The 25,728-nt window shown below is 33.7% G+C and overlaps 1 protein-coding gene across 12 annotated transcripts in view; it reads right to left on the bottom strand.

Moving 5' to 3' along the window:
- Positions 1–11,920: 11,920 nt before the first annotated feature.
- The window catches only part of ADGRL3 (adhesion G protein-coupled receptor L3), a 982,472-nt gene continuing 968,664 nt past the window's right edge, over positions 11,921–25,728 (bottom strand). For 8 of the 12 annotated variants that reach the window (XM_056802666.1, XM_056802677.1, XM_056802669.1 and 5 more), the window contains one exon: positions 11,921–20,581. In XM_056802666.1, the coding sequence (XP_056658644.1) occupies positions 19,782–20,581 (800 nt within the window). In that variant the 3' untranslated portion in view covers positions 11,921–19,781. Of the gene's footprint in view, positions 20,582–21,318; positions 21,360–22,644; positions 22,697–25,728 lie in introns of all 12 variants that reach the window. The other 4 variants (XM_056802672.1, XM_056802671.1, XM_056802673.1 and 1 more) reach the window with 2 other exon arrangements.

Genomic DNA, 25,728 nt, shown 5'->3' with positions numbered 1-25,728 from the left:
GTTAATAAATTATATCCTTTTGAATAGAATATTGGTTTCCTGAGGGTAGGAACTGTTTTCCATGTGGTATTTGTTTTTGAAAGAAGCTGCCACAGTACCTAAAATACAGAACTTAGAATACCGTGCTTAATATAGAATGTGCTTAATAAATGCTCATTGCACCATGGAGTGGGTTGGAGTGGGTTAGAAGAATAGTGATAGTGAAGAGGAGATCAAACATGGAAGTATAGAGGATTATCTGGAAGAAGATGTCTCATGTCTTATGAGGCAAATGAAGAATGAGATCTTAGATTTCCAAGCTAGACATATTATGAAAGCAAACCAAAAAATTTACCCTTTTTTCTTCTTCTGAGAGTTAGCATTGTGTAACTCATGCTGTTCTCAGTGGGTAAGCATTCTGAGTTCTTTCCAATTCAATTCCACAAATAGTTATTAAATTCCTGTCTCATGCATAGCCCTATCCTAGATTCCAGGGGAGTTAGAAAATTAGAGTTGAGAAACAACCCTGGCTAAATTTTATCTAAAATTTCATTCTTTAAAAAATGCTCTTAAGATTGCTTTAGGGGGCAGCTGGGTAGCTCAGTGGATTGAGAGCCAGGCCTAGAGATGGGAGGTTCCAAGTTAAAATCTGGCCTCAGACACTTCCCAGCTGTGTGACCCTGGGCAAGTCACTTGACCCCCATTGCCTAGCCCTTACCACTCTTCTGCCTTGGAGCCAATACACAGTATTGACTCCAAGATGGAAAGTAAGGGTTAAAAAAAAAAGATTGCTTTAATGTTTTTTTTAAAAATAAAATACATTGTTATGGAGGAAAAGAGCCAATATAAATTTCTGGAGGATAGAAAGGGATTAGGTAATTGTCCTCCCTTAAGTAGTTAATCCACTCAGTTTTGAATCTATGTTTTTGTGGCTGAGATGTTCTGAATAGTGAATGAAAACATATTTACCTAATCCATTTTATTCAGCTGGCATCAGACCAGTCAGTCAATTAATAGATTTTATTAAGTACCTACTATGTGCCAGGCACTGTGCCAAATGCTAGGGATGCAAAAAAAGGCAAAAGACACTTCTACTTCACCTCCATCCACCCCAAATATCTGACTGCATTGATGCCTTGTGGGTAGCCCCTTTTATTCTCCCACTTCCCTGACTTTCCTCTTCTTATTCAGGAAACAGGAATCAAATGAATACTATAGTGATGTTACTTCTGGAAAGCATATGACAATCAATTGTCCTTTGGTCCTGTTTATTATCCTTATGACAGTCCCATGCAAAAAAAAGTAAAAAAAAAAAAAAAGAAAAGGGTAAGACAAGGAAAAGAAAGAAAATGCTCTCCTTTGGTTAAAACTAGTAGAATGTAAGCTTCTAAAGGGTAGAGATTGTCTTCACTTTTTCATTTATATCTCCAGGATCTAGCTCAGGTCCTGACACATAATGGATGTTTATTGAATATTATTTCATTCATTTTTCACTTTTTGATATATTAAAATTTTAATATCTTTGATATGAGTAAGATTTCAATTTCAAGTGAAACCTGTTAGAATATTATTTTTAATTTCAATTTTAAATCAAACCCGTTAAACGTTAAAGAAAGAAGAATTAGTATGAGCCATATTTTCTACTATCCAATGAATAATAACAACCGTAAGAGCTATCAGTATTTAAAAGTTTGCCAAGGGCTTTGTAAATATTATCTGACTTGATCCTCATGGCAACCTTGGGAGATAGGTGCTAATATTATCCCATTTTATAGGTGAGGAAACGAAGGTAGACAGAAATTAATGACTTGCATAGTATCTGACAGGTAGTAAATGTCTGAGGTTAGATTTGTTCTTACCAATTCTATGTTCAGCACTTTATCCACTGGACAATATAACTACTTCTACTGAACTAAAAGGCATTTTAGAGTTTACCTAGATTAAATTAATTTTAAATATGAGGAAACTGAGATCCTCACCAGATGTTTAAAAAAGACTTGCTAAAGATGATACACATTGAAAGAGAGTAATATCTGAACTCGGGCATTGTGAGATCAGGTTTTTTTTCCCCTTTACCTAAGTGTCTCCTCAATAGATTCTACCTTTATTCCAGATTACCTTGCCAAATCTAATTAGAGAATGTTGTAATAATCCAGTTTGTCTTTTGCTCAAATTGAAATTAAGGAATATGAGTCATCGGGTGGGCTACAGAGGCTGAATGACATTCTGGGGAATAGACTGAATCTAGAAAAATGTATAAAGCTTTTACTCTCTCTTTTCAACCACTTCACTAAAGTCCTTTCATCCTTTCTTTTCATCAGCTTTTATCATATCACTGGAATTTTAGTCCGTTCAGTTTTATAAAAGGGAAAATTTCTTTTCAGGTTGTGTTAGATGCCAAATAGATGTATTGTTAGGTGAGAGCTGAATTCCCACAGAATGTTTTAGGAGAAGTTTCTCCAGAATGAATAAAGCCTCATATATTAGGTTATAAGCTGATTCCTATAAGTCTTTAAATTATGTCACTGGAAATAGAAAATCATACTGACCCTATGCTACTGTGAGAAGTAGCCATGGATGATGCAGATGACAGCAAAAGGCTAGAACCATTGACAAGGATTCTTTCTTTTGCGCCTGAAAACTTGAAAAAGTCCATTTACTTTCACAGATAATTTTTATTTCATGTAATAGATGTAGTCTTTCTTTTTCATTAAGAAAAGCACATGGAAATCCTAACCTTGAATTTCTTTCAGCTATCATTTGAACTTTCTGAACAGTTTCTCCTTTTAAAATTTTCACATTTTAGGCTTGTGAAGCATGAATAAAAGCAATCATTTGTAGATAAGAATGAGTCTGACTTGACAAGATTTTAATATTTTATAAACAGCCTTATTGGGCCTCATAACAGGATGATCAGATATACATCAACTCCTCTTAAACTTATTCCCCTTCACAATGACCTCCAGTCCTTTACACCTAAAAGTTTGCAGGCCATTCCCTCTCCTCTAGCTTTTACTTTCCTCCTTTTCATGTCTTGGCCTCATGAATTAACTCCTTCACCATTGTACCATTTTCTATTTTCAATCTTTGGTTTCCTTATCTTTCCAGACTCCAACCTTGGGTTATCCTCCTCACTGCTTCATTTGTTCCTGCTCAAGTAGTAGTAAACACAGCTGGAAAAGCATGAATTCATACTTACTTGATCCATAGCAAATTTGTTATCTAATCTCAACCAATTAAGCACTTGTTAAGCCTTTATCATGTGCCAGGCAGTGTATTAAATGGTGGGAACACAAATTGAAGTAAAACTAAAGGTAGTCCCTGCCCTCAAGGAGTTAAGGGAGCTGAAAAATGGTGGGGGAATTGAAGGAGAAGGAAAGATACCTTATATGGAAGGGCATGATGGAGAAATACAGAAGAGTGCAGTTTAATGTGAAAGGAAGAGATGACTAGTCTAGGTGCTCTTATTAAATGCATATTCTGGAAGAAGGATTAGGAATAGAACATACTTTTAAGATGTGAAGATGGAGAAGTTCCTGAGGCATACTAAACTCCAGAGAAATATAGCCTAGTGGGAAATGAATCTCAATTGTGTCTCACTGGCCCAAGGTAATCCTTTTACTGTTCCCTAATTGAGTCTCAATCCCACTTCACCTACTAGCTATTCCAAACCTCATTTTCTTTTCTCTTCAAATCTTCTACAGTATTGTCAATCTACTACCTCTCTACTTTTTATCTTATACTTTACTGGAAAAGATAAGCCCATTTGTCATGAGTTCCTTTCTTGCTACCATATATCTTTTTTTTTTTTAATTCTGAATTTTACAAAAGCAAATAAAATGGGCACCTTCATATACAAAGAAAAAGATTTACATAAATGAAACCACAATTTTCACATATGTTTAGCTTGTTTTTCTTCATAACTACATCATAAAATTTCACAGGAAACTTTCAAAACTGTCCTGCTTGTGTTTTCTTCTGGATATCCTAATCTCTTTTTACAAAAATTAATTTAATCAACTATTTTATTAGTAGAATTTATCCATATGTTCCAATCTTCCTATCCCTCCCCACATCACAGAAGGTATAGAGAGGACAAATATGTTCATGCAAATTAAGTCTTTCCTGTTTTCACCTTTCAATTCACTTTCTGGAGGTAACATTCACAATTTATTTTTGGAGTATTAATTCTGTAGCTGTGTATGATATTCTCTTGGTTCTACTCATTTCACTGTTCATTATTCTGTGTAGTTCTTTCCAAGTTTTCTTTTCAATTACCCTGCTCATTGTTTCTTATGGCACAGTAGTAATATATCTCAATTGTATACAATTTGTTCTGCCATTCCCCAATTGATGGTCATCCCCTCAATTTCCAGTGCTTTGCCATCACAAAGAAAACTTCTATAAATATTTTGCAACATATATGTTCTTTTCCTTTTCCTCTGATGTCCTTGGGAAACAGAACCAGCAATGGTATTGCTAGAGCTAAGACTATACAGTTTTGTAACTCTTTTGGTATAATTCCAAATTGCTTTCCAAAATGGTTGGATTAATTCATAGCTCCACCAACAGTGTTTTAGTGTCCTCATTTTCCCATATCTCCTCCAACGATGGTCATTTTGCCTTTTTTTGTCATTTTAGCTAGCTGATGGGGGTGAAATAACATTTCAGCATTGTTTTGGTTTGTATTTCTCTTAGCAATAGTTATTTAGAGGTTTTTTCCATATATATATATATATATATATATGTATATATATCTTTTGATTTCTTTATCTAAAAATAATCTTTTCAAATCTTCTGCCCATTTATCAATTCAGGTATAGCACATATTCTTATAAATTTGACAAAGTTCTCTGTAAATTTTAGATATGAGACTGTTATCTGAGAGCCTATCTATAAAATTTTTTTCAGAATTTTTTTGCTTTCTTTCTAATATTGGTAACATATCATTGCATTTGTGCAAAATCTTTTTAGTTTAAAGTATTCAAAACAATCCATTTCACATTTCACAATGCTCTTTATCTCTGGCTTACTCATAAATTCCTTTCATCTTCATAAATCTGATATGTAATATATTGTCTATTCTTTTAATTTATTTATAATCTCTCCTTTTATGTCGTTCATGTATCCATTTTGATTTTATCTTAGTGAATGGTGCGAGATATTGATCTATACTTAATTTCTGCAAAAATAGTTTCCAGTTGTCCCATCAATTTTTTTACCAAATAGTGATTTCTTGTCTGAAAAACCTGGTCTATGCTTTTGTCATATACAAGGTCACTATAATCTTTTACTGTTGTTTTTTGTATATTTGTTTTATTCCACTGATCTGTCTTTCTCTTCCACTTTTGTCTTCTTGTTAAGCAAGAGCTCAAAAGCTCTTGACATCATTTGTCATTTTCACCTTTTTTACTATAGTCATTTATGAAAATGTGGCCCTTCTCCTGCCCAAGGCCTGGGTGGAATAACTGATAGAGTGCTAGACTGTTTAGGGAGGATTAGCACCTCTTGTGCAAGGGGTTGTTGAGCCCTTTTCAAGGTTGCTCATCCACTTTTGGCATCTACCTTTCACTCAACAGTTTCCTGAGGCTCCAAGTAACTGTAGCATGTGTGGCAGCTACACCTTTGTAAAATTCTCTCAGCAGACACAGTTGAGGGTAATCCACAAACCTCAAATCCAAGAATAAGTTAGGGGAATGTATATCCCAAGCATGTGAAAACTTCGCCCAGTGGAATGGATGGATGAAAGCAATTTGTTACAATGGACATTAAGGTAGCTGAAGCAGGCACTGAAAAGCACTCAGAACTTGATCAGATATTAAAGAAGTCAAGGTCATCCATTGCATCTTGGACCATTGCTGGTCATTTTGACTTACTTTGCCCCTGGATTCCCATGATTCTGGAAGAGAGAGTGAGGCTAACCACTTTGTGCAATTTTATCTTAGTTATATCCAATTCATGTGCAAGTTGAGACATCACTGCTTGATGTCATTGGTCCTCTTAGAAATGAAGGATGAATAATAGACTTGGAATAAAGAAGACCCAGTTCAAATCCTGTCTCAGACACTTGCTATCTATGTAACCCTGGACAAGTCACTTAATTTCTCTCAGTCTCAATTTCTTCATCTGTAAAATGGATATGATAGTAGCACCTAACTCATGGGGTTATTTTGAGGTTCAAATGAGATAGTTAAGGGATTTGCATACCTTAAAGTATGATATAAATGCTAGCTAAAATTTGTGGCCATAGAGGTGATACAGTACAAAGAGGAGAAGGACTAGAACTTGGAAGATCTGAGTTCAAATCTGGCTTCAGACTCTTATTAGCTATATGAGCCTAGGAGAGTTACTTAACTCTATTTGCCTCAGTTTCCTCATCTATAAAATGATCTGGAGAAGCAAAGGGAAACCATTGTTGTATCTTTGTCAAGAAACCACAAATAGGGTCATGAAGAATCAAACACAACTGAAAGGAACAAACAACAATAACAATTTTGGCTATTATTACTCTACATGTATCCATGATCCTATCCTATAGATTAGACTCATGATAATCCCCTCTATCTAATCTTAAATAATTTCTCTGTTTACTGACTCCTTTACTGCTTCTTATAATCATACTCAGGACTATCCCATCCTTTAAAAATCTTCAGTTGATATCACTGTCTTTCTCGATATCCTATATTATTTTATCCTATCATAGAAAAACATCTAATGTAATATAATATTTTTAAGACTTTTCCAAATGGACCCATTTAATACTGAAGCCAAGAGAAAAGTAAAATTCAAAGAAAATCTCATTTTTTACAAGAACCCTTTGCCAACCCCTCTAATACCTTCTCTCTCAATTATTTCTAATTTTCCTTGCATATAGTTTGCTTAGTATATTTTTATTTGCAACTTGTCTCCTCTGTTAGAATGTAAGCTTCTTGAAGGTAGAGACTGTCTTTTGTCTTACTTTTGTCTCTGTCAAAATTAGTACAATGCTTGGCACTTAGCAGGCACTTTATAAATGCTTATTAATTGAACTTTGTAAAAGAAAAAAATTTAAATAAACTCTTAAAAGATATGAGATATTGCTATAAAATGAATATTTAATACTATAAATGAATAAGAAAATAAATTTGTTTTAATAAAAATTATTAAAATACATGTTTGAAGAAACAGTTTAGAAAGAAAATGAACCATGACATAAATATAAAGACTCAAAACACCTGGTAAAATGTGTATGATACGTCAATTATAGGTGAACAGCCTAATGGTTTAAAGGACATAGAGCCTTTTTTAATAAAAAAAAAAGGAAAAATAACATTCACATTAAGCAGTAATATTTTCTAAATGTCATTTGAATGAGAATTAGAAGATGAATTTGTGAATAGTATATTTGAGCATAGACAAAGATTTGCTAAACTAGAGAGTGGTAAGGACCAATATAGATAGGAAATAATTTTTTTGTTGTGCATATATTCAGGAAAGGATCAATGCCATCATATCCTACAGTGGAAATAAGTTTCTTTGAATATGCGGGTTTCCCTCCCACATATGTTTCCTTACTGAGTTCCTAGAAGTGTATACTCACTTCCTCTCACAGATACTGAATATATTTTATTAGTAGAAGAATGTGAGTCAGGGATACTTATGTGGCATTCATATAGTATTATCATTTATTTTATTATTCATGTATTTGCTTGATATATGAGTGGGTCATTTTTTGTCTTCTTATTAAGCAAATAGTTATGTTTCAAATTCTCAAAGGATCATTACTGTGAATGTGTTGATTTGTATAAAAAGAGATTCATCAGTAGGGGCTCAAAAGTTAGATCAGGTAGCAAAAGGATTATGCCTACTCATTTAATAGTCACAACTAGGGTATTGAGAAAATTTGAGTGTTATTTTGTGATGTTGATCTTTGCTGGAAATTAGACTTACCAGTAAGAAAGCACATTGGAGTGAGTGAGTCAGCTCAGAGAATAAATAGGTATCCATGTATTCGGTGTAAAGGGTCATAAGGAATTTATGTCAAGCTCTAGAAACTCTATATCATAATCCTTACAAGAGAAAATCTGCCTATGCTCATCTCCTCTACTTTCTTTTCTGTTATTTCTTTATCTTTTTAGAATTTGCCTTTTGATCTCATCATTCAAATGAAACTTTTCTTTCTGTAGTTACCAATAATCTCTTAATTGTCAAGTCTGATGGTCTATAGTTAATCCTCATCCTTATTGACTTCTCTTCCTTGATTTTTTTTCCTCTGTATTTGTAACTTTGCTTCCTGTTTGTTGGTTCTCCTCCAATTTATCTTTTCTGGATTCATCTAAATCATGAAACTCAAACTTGGGTTAACCCCAAATCTTTGCCTCTGGTCTTCCTCTCAAGAATATTTAGATGCTCTTTGTGGCCTCATCAATTTCCAGTGTCAAATTATCATCTCCTTGCTTAGGAATCATAGATTCTATATATCCATCCTTAGTCTTTCTGCCTAGCTACAGGGTTATATCACTACTGATTTTGGACACTTCTAATTGGTTATCCCAAACCCATCTCAAACTTAACATGTTTAAATAGAATTCCCAATCTTTCAATCAAAAATGAACCTCTCTTTTTAACTTCCCAACTTCTCTTGAGGTTACCACTATCTTTTTAATTATTCAGGTTAGCAGTCTTGTAGTCATTGAAAATTCCTTACTTTCCTTTACCCCAAATACCCAACCAGTGTGCATAGTGTGTTAACTAGATGCCCACAATTTCTCTAATATAACTCTTTTTCTTCTCTTACACAGTGACTCTAGTTCAGGTTCTGATCACCTATTGCCCTGCCTTTTATATTAACCTTTTAATTGGTCCACTTGACTCAAGTCTCTCCTGTGACCAACCTGTTCTATACAAGTCTGTCACAGTATTATTCCTAAAGTACAGGTCTGATCACATCACTCCCTTGCTCAGTAATTTCCAGTGGTTTCCTGTAAGATCAAATGGAAAATTTATTTGCATGACATAGAAAGCTCATTACTACATGACTCCAGCCCACTTTTTGAGGCTTATTATAAATCATTTACTTTCATGAACTTTGTGTTCCACTTTAACTGCATTCTCCGGGTTCTTCCCTGGACATTTCATCCCTTAGTACCATGCATAGGATATTGTCTATTCTTGAAATGGCATCTCTCTGTTCTTTCAAAGTTTAGCTAAAATGCCACTTTCCTATTTAAGGCCTTAATTTATCAGGGTGGCTATAAGTCCATTACTCTCTTTCTCCACCCTCATTCTGAATTCAGTTTGTGTAAATAGAGAATAATGTACTTCTTGGTTCCCTTGATAAAACAGAAGCCTGTTGAGGGCAGCTTCATTTTTGTCTCAATACTCCCAGTAGCTAACAGAGTTCCTAGATATGAGCTATTTAATAAATGCTTGATTGATACTTGATTCATTGATAAGAAGGACTGGTCACTTTTTTTTGTTTCCAAGAGGATTGAATAAAATTAAAGGAATGAGCTAAATGTTTCATTCAAACAACTGGAACCACTTGGCACTCCCCCAAACTAGACTTTAAACAAATGAGTGCTACTTCTAAATGAATGACAATTGTCTCAAGAATTTAACCCAAGTACAATAAATAGTTTTACTATTCAGAAAGGAGAGAACATTAGTCAATTCTGAATAATTATATGTAGCTATTAATAAGGTGTGGTTTGAATTATTTTACATGTATTTAGGCTAAAAATGAGATAATGTTGAGAAATACATGCAATGTGTCTTGGGGTTTAGTAGTAGAAGAGAACTTAGAAAGCCAATCATCATTTTTGAATGATGAAGAAACTAAAGGTTCAGAAAGTCTAAATTATCTGCCCAAGGACATAGAGTAGTTAGAAGCTGGAGTTTTAATCCTTGGCTCAGTCATTGCTTTCTACTATGACTTTCTCCTCAAAAATGATCAATCCCACCCTGCCCCCTGCAACCCCATCATTTGCAGTGAACTGAAGGAACTTACACCTTGAAGAAAATCTGAGAAATCCTTAGTTAAGAGAAAAGTTATAGGGCAAAGATGCTATTTCAGTGGATTGAATAAAAAATACAATATTTATATAATAAAGGGTATATGTATATATAATACATAATTTACATATAATAAAGGCACTGAGTCTGTTTTTGGCCTCTAGAAGAATTAAAGCTATTTAATATTTAAAACATCTTCATATATTTGAGTAAAAAATACTCAGAAAAGAAAATTAACTAAAAAAAAAAGATTTGTTTTTTTGCCCTTATAGCATTAGAGGTTTGTAGAAGTGAAGCACTGTTCTGCTTTAGAGGTATTTTTATAGTAGGCAGGTAAACTCAGATGAACATTCAAGCTTATAAAATACTCTATTCTTTTGGCTGGCACCTTGATAAAATATTTTTTGCTTGAAGATATTCAATACTCACAATGACCAGAATAGGTCAGACCATCTATTCTAACTGGCACATAAGGTCTTCAGATCATGTTAACATCCTGGGGCCTTTTGAGATAGACATTTAGATTTTCTGCCACTATAACTGAGATTAAATTTGGGGAAAATATACCTCAGAGGTAAGTAGCCAAAGCCAGGTTGAAAATAGTTTTTATTATATTAATAATTTACCCTCCGAATATCCTGTCACTGGTAATAAACTGCTTAGAGTTGAAAGGAAACATACAATCAATTACAACTGGCATTTTTAGAGAGTGAGCTCAAAAGAATCCTTTTTTTTTTTTCTGAGGGATCTTCAGTTTCCCCAGACCTACTTAGTTTTCATTGTCTTTCTTCAATGCAAAGTTTAAGATTAGGCAATGCTATTGGTTCAGAATGCAATATTCAGGACAATCTTCAGGTCCTTTATAGATCAAGTACTTACCTGAAAAAGCACTTTTTCCCCCTTTTCAGATGCTCTTATAAAGGTTAAATAATTATAACTACCCTAGAAACCTTTTTTCATATTAGATAAAAGAATTATAAGATAACTCATTAATAAATCTTAGAATAGCAAATTCCTTTATCTATTGAATTAACTCCTTCCCTCTTTCTCATTGGTATTTTGACTCTAAAAAGTAAGAATGGGGTGGAGGGGTGGGGAGAAAAGGGAATAATAGACATATATCTGGGTCCTGGTCCATGACTAGTCTCAGCCACTTTAAATAACATTTAAGATTCTTACTTCCATACAAATCGAGGAAGTTCCTTGATTCCTAGATTTATCATTAAACCTCACATATGTGTGACAGACAGAAAGGAGAGAGACAGAAAAGGAGGTGACTAAGAGCTAATGTTTATATTAGTAATTTCCTTTCTTTCCAAGTTTCTTGTTTGAGGTTGTAAGCATAGTATAGTAGGATGGGCACTTTGGTTCAAATCTAACAGTCATCTAATCTCCCTAACCCTCAGTTTTCTCATGGGCCAAATAAAGGAGGGTTGGGGATGATAGCCTTTGAAGTCTCCTGCTTAAGATTAATGATCCCAAGAAGCACTAGGAAAACTATTGTAACCAGAAATTCACTACTAAATCTTCTCCTAAAGGCTGGAAATGCACAGACATGTTAAGTGTTCACTCAGACTCACTCTACTTTTAATCCAGCCATTGTCAAACAGTTTATTTAACCTCTTTTTAATCTCTTTACTGATGAGATCAGTGAATTCTAGCTGTATCAATTGACTACTATTTCTAAGTAGAATTTTTAAAAATAAGGGAAAAATATCAAGAAACATTTCTACATCTGCCCCTTTCCCGTTTTCTTTTAAAATCAATGAATTTAAGAGGGAAATAAGTGAATCAGAATCATATTAATATATGTGATATATAAAGAAATAAGTGAATTAGAATAGATCAGCTTTAAATTTTAGGAGTGAATTAATTATTATGGCTGAATTTGAAACTCCCAAAGTCCAAGCTTTGCCGTTACCACATAATAATGTGACATCACGTATTCTTTGTTTACTGACTTTTTTATTGAGGTTTTACATGTGATTGTACAGAGCATTTAAGGAACAACCAAAAAAAATATGAAAAGTGTACAAGGGTGGGAAAAGCAACAGATTCCAATTTGTAAAACATTTATATTTTGTAGATGTCCTAGGTAAGGATATTATATATGGCAAATATTATACAACAGTATGACTGTTAAGAGAAAGGAAATGGCCATACCATTTTTAATTAAAAAAGTTTTTTTCAACTAGGATGATTTTCTGAAAGTAAAAAATAAAACCAGAGCTAACTGTGTTAAAGAAAATAGCACATGTGCTCAAAAGTTTACTGAATATCATTCTAACTTACTCTGCAGACAGGAAGGCAGTATGAAAAAGTCTTTCCAATTGGTAACTCCATCTCCAATTTATCTGCAGAATAGACATTCATGGAGAGCTGTGTTTATTCTATTGTTGCATATAAGAAAAATAGACAGGATTATTCAATGAATCTTGATTTCTGTGGCTCACATCCAAAACATGGTTTGTTTGTTTTTTTTTCAGGGTCATTATAAGCATGTCAGTTTTGCTCAGTAAAGGAATACATCTGGATGTCTCACAGCTATGTTTCAAGGCATTATGACTCTCAGAAATAGAATGGCATGTGTAAAACATTACATTTTTATGGGATCAATACAAATATATACTTTAAAGAATTTTTTCTCCAGTTTATCATTGGGAAAAAAAGCCAGTTTAGAGCAAAGTATTTGGGAAAAAAAATGAGAAATTCATGGAATTGAAAGAATTTGGTATTTTTATAAAACCAAAGTGTTGGCTTCAGGGGGAGGATCACATCCCAGACTTGCTGTTTCTCTTTCAGTATCACTGGATCTCCACCTCTAAAGAACTCTCCCTACTGACAAGGCAATGTATGATGGCCATGAATTTTGTTAAATATCTATCTATGAAGTAAAAAATAAAACAAAACAAAACTAATTGGAGGCAGCTGCATACTTCTGCTTACTTTCTAGGGAAGACTTAGATAGGGGAAAAAACCACCTTTTTTTTATACTCCAGGGGAAGTATACCATAAGACCAAATTATCTGTTTTTTTTTATTCATTATCACCATTTTCTCCTTTTCACAGTGTAAACTTACTGTGATCATTCTTTCCTCATTATTTTCCTTGGGACCTGTTCAACTTCCTTCAATTCCATAGCCTTCTATTCTTCGGGACTAATGAGAAGTTTGAGGAATTTCTCTTTGGGATATTGAGTGGAAGTGTATTTTTCAGAAACCAAAATGAAAATATCTGTATATTTTCTCAGCTTTGAAAAACTTCCCCAAGCTATTTCTTTCAAGTGTATCATAATATAAAATTTTAAACTCATCAAATTTGGCCAGAAGTTCTGGAGAATAGTTTTAGATAATTGTACTGCTTGGTTTTCATATGGTTTTCATAAAGGCAGTAAGGAAGAACATGTATACCAGGATTATTAATTGTGGTGTATATTAGAGCAGTGTAAACAAATGCCTTCCTTGGGTGTTTCCTCTTTGATGAGAAGGTGTAGATATCATTAACATTATGAAATATCTGGAAAATGTTACCTTCAAGGTAAGAAGAATCTTAGTAATGCTAAAAGTGAATCTCAAAGAATAATAACTCTAAAATAAACCATTTGGTATATCGAAAAAAATTATCATTTTGAGTGGTGTCATTATTTTGCTAATTTAGGTATCATGTTCCATCAGTTAATCCACTTTAGGTCCTCATTTTCTTTTTCTTTTCTTTTCTTATTTCTCTCCTTTTAAAATATTGTTCTGTCATTCGCTTTATCTCAGTGGATTTTATTTCCTCAGAAATACTTGCAATGCTATTCTTTTACTTCTTTCCATGAATCCAGGCTGTTGTTTCATCTATCTTCTTAACCAAAGCTTGACTTTACCTTGTGAAATCTATAATAGACATGAGGCAACAGGAAAAGAAAATGTTTGCTAATCCAAAAAATAAGTCCAGACAACAGAATAGACCCCAAACTCAGGGAATTTAATTAGTTCTGTTTAAAATTGTTATCTATTTTTAAAAAGTGCTGTTCTTCCTTTTCTCATTAAATAATGCAAAAATAGTTTATGAATAAGTTTCTCTAATACCTAAACATTTGTCATGCTTCACTATTGCAAAGTCATAAAGATTGCAATATCAGAAGCTAGCCCTTCTTCCCTAAACTGTACAGACATGAGAAATTAGGACATCGTAAAAGCTAGTGTGGCTGAAAGTTGCACATCTCAATGATTCTTTCCCTTGAACCTAGGGAGGAAAACCAATTTCCAATGAAACAGATGTGTTTAGTCAGGAGAGGTGGAGGTGTTTCTGGTAAGGCCCCCAAATGACATGATCTATTTTGAGGACCTAACAGAAAACCTTTCATAGAACAGTCTTTAGCATAATAAAGCCACTTCAAAGCAAATATTCTGCAATATTATCTCCTGACTTTAGTCCTTTTCGATATCTATCTGATCCCTGGAAGTGAGAAAATCTAAACTAGGGTGTACTGAAAAGGAGCTAATAGTGCTATGGCATATCTTAATAATTAGTGCTGTAAAAAATGTGCTAGTATCACCCCCACTCCAAGGAACTGATTTATAATTCTGGATTATTAAACTTGATTTTATCTGAATAATCAAACAATACAATGTGCTATACAGTATATAAATTTTATATTACTAGGATACATTTCTTCAAATTGTTTCATTATAGAAAAAAGAATATTCATGTTAACATTTGGAGGAGTGCTCACAAATATGCATATTTCTGTTTTGATTTCTAAATGTAATTGACATGTATAAGAGCTTTGTAGCATTCTGCCCCCCAAAATAAAAATACATGTTTTACCCACATTACAATGTTAGTAAAGAGCTAGAAAATTGATATCATGATGAATTAGGGGTATTTATAGAAATATAGATTTATATTGAGGAAGGGTTTTACAGCTCATAATAGTCTTTACTTGATAGATGAGGAAATGAGCCAAAGAAATTATTTGCCCAAGTTCATCCACGTAACAAATAGCATAGTTGGGATTTGAACCAACGTCCTCAAGACTCCAAATCCAGGGCTCTTTCCATTGTACCATACTACTTTTGGTAGTTAGCTACTTAGGGACCATTAATCCAATTTTTACATTGTCTATTTCCTTACCTTTTCCTCTGCCCTTGGATTGCTCTGGTCCCCAAAATGGCCATGTCAAAACGAATGCCAGAATAAGCTAATTTCTTCTTATCTGTGACTTTGGTAAAAAGTCTTAGTGATGATCAGAGAAGAAACAACTGACTTTAAAGAAATATATACATTTATATGATGTTATCCATTTAGTGCGGAGAGAATTTTAGAACTTCGGAGGAAGAGAGGTTGCAATAAGACCACAACTTTAGTTATTTCATGTTATTTCAAATTTTGAATTCTTGAGAATTTATACTCAAAATAAAGTGTTTGTGGTGGTGGGTGTAGTGGCATTAGTGGTTTTAGACTTGAGTTTATCATACTAGGAAACTTTCAGTATGGCAACTTCTATTAATACACATTTGAAACTTTATAATTTATAATATGAGAGTGTTACCTGGAGCATTGAGAAGTTAAATGACTTCCCTGGGGCCTATGAAGTTAGAGCATATCAATGGTTTGACAAGAATTTGGTCTTCCTGACTCCAAGGCTAGCCCTCTATTTATTATGAGCAATATTAAAAATTAAACTGCCTCAACATAAAAAAATTCAATTCAATTCATTGATATTTATGGACTTTGTACATTTTAATGGGATGAAGATCACAGACTAGAATAAGAAAACCTGAGAGGTCATTTAGTGCAACGCAATGGAAATATAAACTACTGACTAAAGTTTTGAGTGGGTCTTTGTGATGATTTCTGGGCCAACTATAATTTCTTTTACTCTGTGACTCCTATAATTGATTTTCCTCTTTGGATCATCTCTCTCTCTCTCTCTGTTCACTTACTTCTAGGAGTTTTCGCATTCGCATTTAGATAGTGTACATGTGCACTTATGTCTATGTTTTTTCAATGTTTCTACTGGAAATTAAGATGTTTATGAATTAACTTTAAGGGTTCTCACATTTTATGGATTGGACATAAATTGGATTACCTAGAAATTTTAACTTTGCACACTAGGAGTGACGTACAAGAGAATTCTAACCACCTGTTCATCAAATGTCAATATTCAGTAATATGATATTTTGCAGAGACCATCCATTTATGTAGTGATTAATTTGCATTTTCAATCTACTGGTGTCCAATGAGGTGAAACTAACTCTGAAAGAGAAAATTAAACCATGTTCAGGAAGTACAAAATGTCATAAATGATTCAAATGTGAAAGTAAAACCCAACTGGCTTATTCTATAGTCATGATTTTTACTTCTAATTATCAATATAGCATTAGAAAAACCTTAATTTGGGTTTGATGTCAATTTCCTCGTGATTGAAAATGATTCCTCCCTCTCCAGTTGAGATGTATAGTAAAATATGTTGTGGGAATATTAATATTCAAAGGATATAAAAATTGGAATGCTTAGCACATAGCAGATGCTTAATGCTTGTTGACTTGACTAGGGAGCAAGAATATCGAAATCGAAGAAAGCACTCATATCAGTAGAAAGACATGGAAATGCATATTGAATCAAAGTGGAGACTAAGGAAGCAGAAACTATCATTGTCACAAGGTTTGATAGGTAAGTCATCTATCCATCTTGTTATATACACACAGTCTTCTTTTCAAAGGTAGATATAATTAGTTGCTTTATCTACCAATATTTTATTATATTTGCATAACAATTATGTAACAATTTCTTTCTATGAATGTCTTTGGGATCTTGCTAAAAGTCTTTCGGGAAACACATCCCCAACTGAGATGTAGAGGAATTAAAAATCTTGCCTGTTTTTCCTGATGCAAGTTTTTTAGTAACTGACAATATTGGGTGATGTGCATCAGTTTTTCAACTTGTGGAAAAAATCAAAATAATCTTTCTTCATCTTGGCCAATATCAAACTGGGGCAGGCTACCTGTTTCAAATTTCAATTAACAAAAGCCCAAAAAATAAAAAAAGATAACGTGGAGGTAGCAACATCTGAAAACCAGAATTGGCAGTATCAGCAAGCTGAATTGAGGTAGTTTTCCTCTATTCGTATGAAACAAGCTTCTCCTAGAGTGGTTTGTGCCTACATAGACTGTGTCTTGATTGACAGACAAAGTGTCAGATTTAAAATCTGCACCCCAACCCACGTCTGGGTTTCTATAGTTACCTTAAAGATTGCTAAATGCATTTCTCTTGAGGTCAAATTTCATCCTTTGTACCTGATGGGTTAAATACCTCTCAGGTGCTAATATTGCCATATTTTTTTTGAGACAACATAATTATTGTTCTATTCTTCAGTTTGGAGAAATTATACATACCCAGCCCAAATGACTGAAAAGATTAAAATATAAATTAGGAAATTTGCAATTGATGTTAGTCATCTTGTATGCTGACTAAGAACTTTTGTTATTATATTTAAATGATGCGCGAATCACTTATTAATCTCTAAGGTATATAATTAATGGTCTCGGTTGTCTTGATTTAAGAAATGGAAATTCTAGCTGAATGGGGTTTAGGTTTTGAAAGTTTACCAAAATTATGTATATAACACATATCAATAGAGTAATGCTGAAATTCTTCCTAATCTTGCCCCTGCCCCTCATGAACTACCTGGGCTTGACGTTTACACATTGCTGATGAAAGTTCTGGGGCTGTTGAAGAACTAGAGGATTAAATGGAAAGAATTTAATTCTTAATTTCCTCCTTATATAATAAAGGAAAATAACCACAAATAATCTTAGAGGAGCTCGCTGCTGGTCTGTATTTTCTTTGCTATGATTTTTAGCAGCTTTTAATAAACAGGTTAATCTATAACTAATATAATGGAAATTACAAAGGAGAAAATTTATACAACCAAAGCAATCCTATCCTTTAAAATCTTCAATTGAATGTAATTTATTTAATAGGCATTTAATACACCTATATATAATCTGCTAGAAAGGGAATTTGTCCCCTTTGCGTTAGCCTACACAAGTATTACCATCCCATTTTCTGGTTTCCTTCATCTGCTACAGCTGTATAATTTTTGTGCTTAAGTATTTCAACCAGGGAGGTTTTTCTTTTGCATGGTTCACTCATGCCTTAGAGAATTAACAAATTCACTAGTTCCATATATGAAAATAGAAGGGAAAAAGACAAAAGAAATGAACAGAGAATGAATGATTCATTGTACATACATAGATACAATATCTTCTAAATCTTAATCAGTTGTTTATTGGTTGGCAAACAAGTTTCACTTTTACAACAAATATTAGTAATGAGGTCATTCAACTTTGAGACCATACAAAATGGATCATAAATTAAAAAAAATTATAATCTGTGCTGCTAATTTACCTCCTGAAATCCTACATTACTTAAAATCCTGTCAAATAAATAACTTTTTCCCCCTTTGGGAAAGTAATGAAAAGAGGATTTTTTTTTTGTCACATCAAAATAATTGGATTTTTCAATTTGTCATATGGGCGAGTCATTTTTTTTAACCAACTGCAATACAAATTCCTCATCTGGGAGCCAAAAATGAACCAGGAGTGCTCTTACTCCTAGAGGATTATCATTTTTCACATGCAGAAAGCCCCCACTATTTCTAAAGATACCTCTCAGTTTCGTGGTCCATTCCTACTGCCTTGGTGGGGGACTTCTTGCCCAATTGGCTTTGTATTATATCAGCTGTGCATTGTAAACATAAAGTTTGTCCTGCTCTAATCTGCAAAAGTCCTGTTTGCAATATAGCCACTGAATAAAGATACAGAATGAGGGAAGAAGATCCAATTTTTTTTTTGTAAAAAATAATTTGTGTTTGCATTACTAGAAAATGATCCTTATAAAGTGATAGTTCTTATTTTATTTATTTATTTTGCCCAGTGAAATATTAAGAAAAAAATGGCCCCCAAAAAACTAATGAAAATCTTGCTCCTACTGGTAGACAAACTTGCAAGACCAGCACAACAGAAAGAGTTCTTTTTTTTTGTTTTTTGTTTTTTGTTTTCCACTACATTAACAGGGACGCAAGTTCTGGAGGAACGGAAAGCAGACTATATGTGCAATGCTAGTATCTGTACATTACATAGAAATTGTTCAATTTTTCTGCCATTAGTTTTTATCATCAGTTAATACAGCAAAACATAAAATATGCATTTAGCATATAATTCTAGAATTCCCTTCCATTTCATTAGAATTTTATTTTATTTTGTTTTATCCCACAGCTAAGTCTGCTGTGGTAAAATCAAGTTGTGAGTGACCAAAAACCATTAGGTGATACAGATTGATAATAAAGAGTTTTGTTTTGTTGTTATGTTTGTGCAGCACTCCAATCTAGATGCGTCACTGTTACTAATTTCAGATGCATGTTCTGGCCTTTTTAAAATCAGGTCCATATCAGAATAGTAACAGAGCATCAAAGATGTTTAAACAAACACAGCATTAATTCAAGAAGGCCACAAAGAGTGCCATTTTCTTCATATCCCGTTCATTAACATAATGAAGTCTCTGAGGGGGGAAGGACAAAAAGAGGGGGGAGAGGGGAATTTCAGCAGTTATCATTCTCCCCTGGGCTGGCCTAAAAATTCCAGTAAAAAAAAAAGTCTGAAAGTTTTTGTTTCTTGTTTTTGATTTTTGTCCTTTTTTTTCCCTTTAGAACAGCATAAAGATTTAGGAGTACACACAATATTACCACTGCTTATATTAACTCAGAACAGTAAACCAGGTGTTAGGGGTTTCGTTGGCTTAAATTTTTGCTTAATCTTCTATAGACTAGTGACCAAGTGAGCAGGTCCTTTGGAACTCCCCTCTGAGGAGGACCCGTCTTTATTTGGAGGAACTATAAATCCATCACTGCTGCCTCGCCCTAGTTGGTAGTAAGTGTGCAGCTGATGGACATGGTTTCTGGAGCCTAGATTTGGCATACTTTTGTAGTAAACATCATCAGCATCACCACTTTTGGCTGGCGGGGGATCGGTCTGGGTGCTGGTGGTAACGCTTTCTGTGCCTGGCATACCAGCCAGTGCGGGCATACTGGTATAGAGAGAATCCCTGTTGGGTGACTGGAGGTCTTCTGTGTGCTCGTTGGTCAGCAAGGGGAAAAAACTCTCACTGTTGTCTTGTGGAATCCGCCTTCTGGTATAAAGATGTGGCTGGTGGTTCTCTGTGGAATAAACTCTTGGAGGCAGCAAAGGGGCATCAGACTCTTCGTGAATGAGTTCCAGACCCAGACTCTCCTCGTGGTTAAAGGAGGTGGCATCGTCGAGGACAATGGCATCATCTTCATTCCCGCTGCCGAGGTTATTCACCAGTTTGTTCATCAGGTTCCTGTTCTGCTCACTAGAGCGCTCATGGTTGTTCAGGTAAGAAGGGATATAGTTGGAAGTGAGTTCCTTCAGAATTTTTTTCTCTAGGGCTGTCTCATTATGATTGTAGCCTCGATCAATGATTTGCACACAGTTGCTCAAGTACTCGCCGCTGGCAATACTGTAGCTATTGCCGTGGTTACCATTCAGTGGTAGAGTATCCATGACACTTGTATCCCTGGCATTGTTCAGAAGCCCCTCTGAAAAACAGTACAGAGAAAGAGGCTGACATTTGTATCCAGCAGTCTATTTGGGAAGCATATAAAATCACCTATTGGTTTGCTACAGTTTTACTGTAATCCAAATTATTTACAGAGACATTTGATGCATATAAATATTTGCATGAATCAATATATGTATACATACACATAGTTGTGCATTATCTATGTATATACACACATTAATTAATTATTATATTATAATGGATAGTTGATATAATTACATGAATAGGTAAAATTTTAAAAACAAAATAAACCTTGAAAATGGACTATAGATAGCAACTCACCATTTCCATCAGTAATTAATTTAGTAATAACTTTTATGATGGAAAAATTTATAATCTGGTGATTGACATCTTTTATCCATCAGCTTATAAGCATCAATAATACATTCTTAATATTTATTTTATATGTTGCCTTCAATTTTAAGATGATGCTTGAGATATTACATCAAAAGATTATTGACTTGTGGGTATTTAAAAATATTCTAAAATATGATATGGATTTGATTTTCTTTTTCTGTAATAACCACATTCATAGTTAGCATGTATTATATCCACTGTTATTTTTTAGGGTATTGGTATGTTCACAATATTAAGAGAAATCAAGGAAAACCCCCAGCATTTCAGGTGGTCCCCTTTGGAGATTATGAACAAAAGTCACATAGAAAGGGCAAAAATGGATGGGGTAAGATCTGCATCATTGGAGGGAATACCTACATCAATGAGGTCAGATCCGTTTGGATGTAATTGGGCCATTGCTGCAGAAAGAGGGGATAGGCAATATGGACACCCAATTATTAACAGCACAGTATCAATACAAAAAGTTCAATTTAAACCCTGATATAGCTCTCTGACTCAAACTTTTGAACTAAAAGTAGATTGGTGGTAGTCATTAATAGATACCCAGAATATCCCAAAAGTCTTAGTGCAATTCTAAGCTACTTGACTTTAAATCTTCACTAAAACTTTTGGGACACTCAGCATATATTTCTTTGGAAGAAAAAGCTTCCATGAATTTCCTTAATTATAAAGAGAGCTGCTAAATATAGCTCCATGCATCTTCATGAGTTTTATCTTCCCATGAATAGTTATATGAGAAACATGACATTTCCATTTATATTACTTAGTAAAACAATTCAGATGCAACTACCAGAGATGATCACAAACAACACTTAGCTAATAGGGATAGAAACAAGAGGTTTTCTTGACTGCAAATATTGATTAGGGGTCACATCACTGTAGAAACTCCTTAATGCCCTGCTACCTTGTGAAAATAAAGCATTCATTCTATATCCGTGATGCAGTTCTCTTGCTTATCTTAGACTGTGTTCTATCATGTCCAGATGACAGTTACAGTAAAGTGGCCTGAATATGTCAGTCGTATCATGGATTCCTGATGAATCCTTTGAATTTTCACAATAGACATTTCAAAACAATGGCAAAGGCCTAAAATCAGTGGCATCACAGACAGAGAGTGAAGCTGTTTATTTTCATGTTAGAAAATACCTCGTAGACAATTCACAATGTTAAGAAGAAACAAAAAGCAAATGCTTTTAAAGGACTGTATGTGATGGGTGGCTTCTGTTGCCTAAACTGTGACAGCATGTTGGATGATTATGGTTGGGTGACTTATGCATTGAAACCCTGCTTGTTATTTATGTTGTCAATGCATGGAACTGCAGACTGGAAACTGCCACAGTAAAATAAAGTGGGTGCACTGAACTTGAAACAGAACGTAGGTCTTGTGATGGAATGCGCCATTTTGAAATAATGAAAGTTCATGACTTACTTAAAAAAATAAGTGCTTAATTTAAAAACAATTTAACTCACACGGACAATTATATGAAACTCAAGAACTATGCTGATTATGTGACACAAATAAAGGAATCAGACAATAAAAGCGTCTAATCTATATTCACATATATTTAGATAAATAGATTCATAAGCTGTTTATTCTTTTGGTTTCAAAATTGTGAGATGAACTGTTTTTAATAACTACATCATCTATATGTGATGCAATAAAAGTGAACTAAAAAAAATTACATTTGATATGCAATGTTTAGCTTTACTCCCATACTTGTCTCTCTGTAGGGCTCTAAACGACAGCATGAAGAAAAGGAAAGAAAAAACAACAAGTAAGCTTACAGCGACAATAGAAGAAACATGAGTCAAAAGCAAATTGATGATATGCAGAAAAAAGGGTCAACAGAAATCATTTCCACAGCCCCCAAATACATGAGTCTGTGTTACATGGTTTATTAGAAGTAAAAATCCTATAATGTTAGTCAAGAAATAAGACATCCCCTTAACAGCATGCTAGTACAAGACTTCTTAAAAGTTCCTTCCTACAGTTTGCACATTTTAACATGAAAAAATAACCTTGTTAGAAAATTTAAGATTATCACACAAACCAAGAAGTGCAGTAATTCAAATAAAGTTTCCACTGTCTCCACAAATCTAATTCAAAGTCAGATCCTTGGAGGTGGATTGGCTTCCTTGGGGACCACTTCTAACCCTGTGCTTATACAGTGAGAGAGAGTGAAAATATGCCAGACATTTTTCAACTGCTTGCTCTATGCTATCTTTTGTTTCTTTCCAGTCATATTTTCTCCATTCTTTAGACGTACCCCAAAGTTTCCTTATTGTTTATAAATAGTGACAAGATATAATATTGAGGCTAAAAAAAAAGAAATATGGTCATCAAAATGTGTTTCCAAGGGGAAAAAAAAATACTTTCAGAATTTACATCAATTTTGCTACTACCAGAAAAAGGAAATGATTAAATTGAGAGAATGTAAAAAAAAACAACTAATAGAATATGTATAATATAAAAAACACATATATATAATATTTAATAAATATTTCCTTTTATCACAATTGATTTCTTGTTATCTTCTGGTTTGTGGCACAATCTTATTTAAACAGATTTTTACATTTATTTTTTCTTCTTAAAACAAAACAAAACTCTTACCAAAAATCCCCCCCCCCAAATCTCCCTCCCCAAACTTTACTCAGATCACAGACTAAACCTTCTTGATTTAGTCTTTCAAGTAATTAAAAAACAAAACAAAACAAAACACTGAGCTCAATGATACAATACTTTTAGGAGGTCTCAACTTCACTTATACCAGTCATTTTATTGCTTATTACTTATCTCCAAAGAGAAGATAATCTTGAAGGTTTAGAAGTTGGACTGAGCTTTCCGGAAGAAAAAATAATTGCATCTGCACATAATTGATTCAAAACCAACTGTATTTTAAAATGGAGGGTAAATTTTTTTTTAACACTTCAAACTTCAAATCAGCTTCAGAAAATTGGAGGCTAGTCCAATGTGATAGTAGCTTTATAGTATTTTGGGGGTCACTCAAAGCTCCTTTAATTACATTGTAGAACTTACCCTTCCTGGATTGTATCTGAAAATTTAGAAGTTTGAATTATAATATTTCCATTGTTACTCTCACTTCCAAAATTCTACAGTTGGTTTTGAATCAATTTTGTTCAGATGCAGTTTTTTTCTTCCCCAAAGTTCAGTTAGAATATAAGTGCATTCATCTGAAAACATAAGATTAGTAGCAATATGACAATCACCATGATTTATCACTTATTCAATGGGAAAGTCAACATTTTAAAGACTATCAAAATCTCTTAACACGTTTGAACTTAAAACAGAGAGCAGCTGAAGTACACTGCTTCTATCTCTGGAAAGAATTTATTAAAATCTTCAGTAAGATCAGATAAAATGGCTAACTTTGGGGCAAAAATCTAAAATTCATTTACAATAACCTTATATTTAACATTGAATTAAGAAAGCAAAACAAAAAATATTAGAGGCAATATCTAAGACTTGATTCTTGAAGTAAACAAAAGCTTTATGTTAACTCAAATCTCAATATATCTAACAGGGTTAAATTTATTTGCTTTTACCTTTAAGAAAACTTCTTAAATATGAGTATAGTAGGAAATGAGTTTATAAAAGTCATTTTTTTCATGAGAAATTTAAAATTACAGAAAATTTTGAAGTAGTTAAAAAAAGACTCCAAAATTAATTATAGCTTAGGAACAATTACCTACATATTATAAACACTGAATATGTTAAAATCTGAGTGTAAGAGATCTGATTACTGATATGTGTGCATACTAAAATACTCATTTTGGTTCATTCTAAAACAAACTGTCAATAGACCATGAATGATAATAATTAATGTGTAATTCCTTAAACTTGAGCTAAGGAGAATAAGCAAAATAGGGGACCCTGTGTAAAATCACTGTGTAATCTTTATTGTTCAGATGATATATGAGGGACATTGACAATGCTGACCATTCTTACTTTCTCATTTTCTTTTCCTTTGGCTTGTATAACACTGTTGGCTCTTGGCTTTTCTTCCACCTTCTGACCATTCATTCATTGGTTTATCTTAAAACTCCCTAGCATGAGTTGTCTCCAAGATTCTCTTTCTGTCCCTTTTATTTTCTCTCTAAACATTCTCTCCCTTCACTGTTTAATCCATTCCCATGGTTCAAGTTATTTTCTCTATTCACATGACTCCTGAACCTATATAAACAGACCAAATCTTTCCATCTGTCTGTCTACTAGATGTTCTGTCTGTATTTCTAACTCATCTCAATCTGAACTCAATTTTTTCCCTCTACAAACTGACCCTCCTGAAAAATTATGTAGTTTTGTTATTGCTATTTTGTCAGTTCTGGATGCTAGAAAATTTCTATCAATTTTGTCTTTTCCCTCTTCCTAATCTCTGCCTTGATGTCTCATCATTATGTAAATCCAGTGATTAAAAAAAATCCTTACCTTCTGACTTAGAATGGATACAAAGTATTTGTTCCAAGGCAGAAGAGTGGTGAGGACTAGGGAATTGGCTTAAATGACTTGCCCAGGGTCACACAGCTAGGAAGTGTCTGAGACCATATTTGATAACAGATCTTCCCATTTCTAAGCTGGTTCTCCACCCTATGGGCCATAGCTGGCCCTAAATCCACTGATTTCTAAGTCAAGTCAATTCTTTGTCTATAACATCTTCAGATCTATCACTTTCTCTGTAGTCACAGTACAGCTATCATAATTCAGGGTCTCATTATCTTTGATTAATTATTCAATCAAAAAGCACATAT

The sequence above is a fragment of the Monodelphis domestica genome, chromosome 6, assembly GCF_027887165.1.
Source record: "Monodelphis domestica isolate mMonDom1 chromosome 6, mMonDom1.pri, whole genome shotgun sequence".
NCBI classification, from domain to species: domain Eukaryota; kingdom Metazoa; phylum Chordata; class Mammalia; order Didelphimorphia; family Didelphidae; genus Monodelphis; species Monodelphis domestica.
The sequence above is the reverse complement of the archived record's forward strand: the minus strand, read 5'-3'. Positions and strand labels throughout refer to the sequence as shown.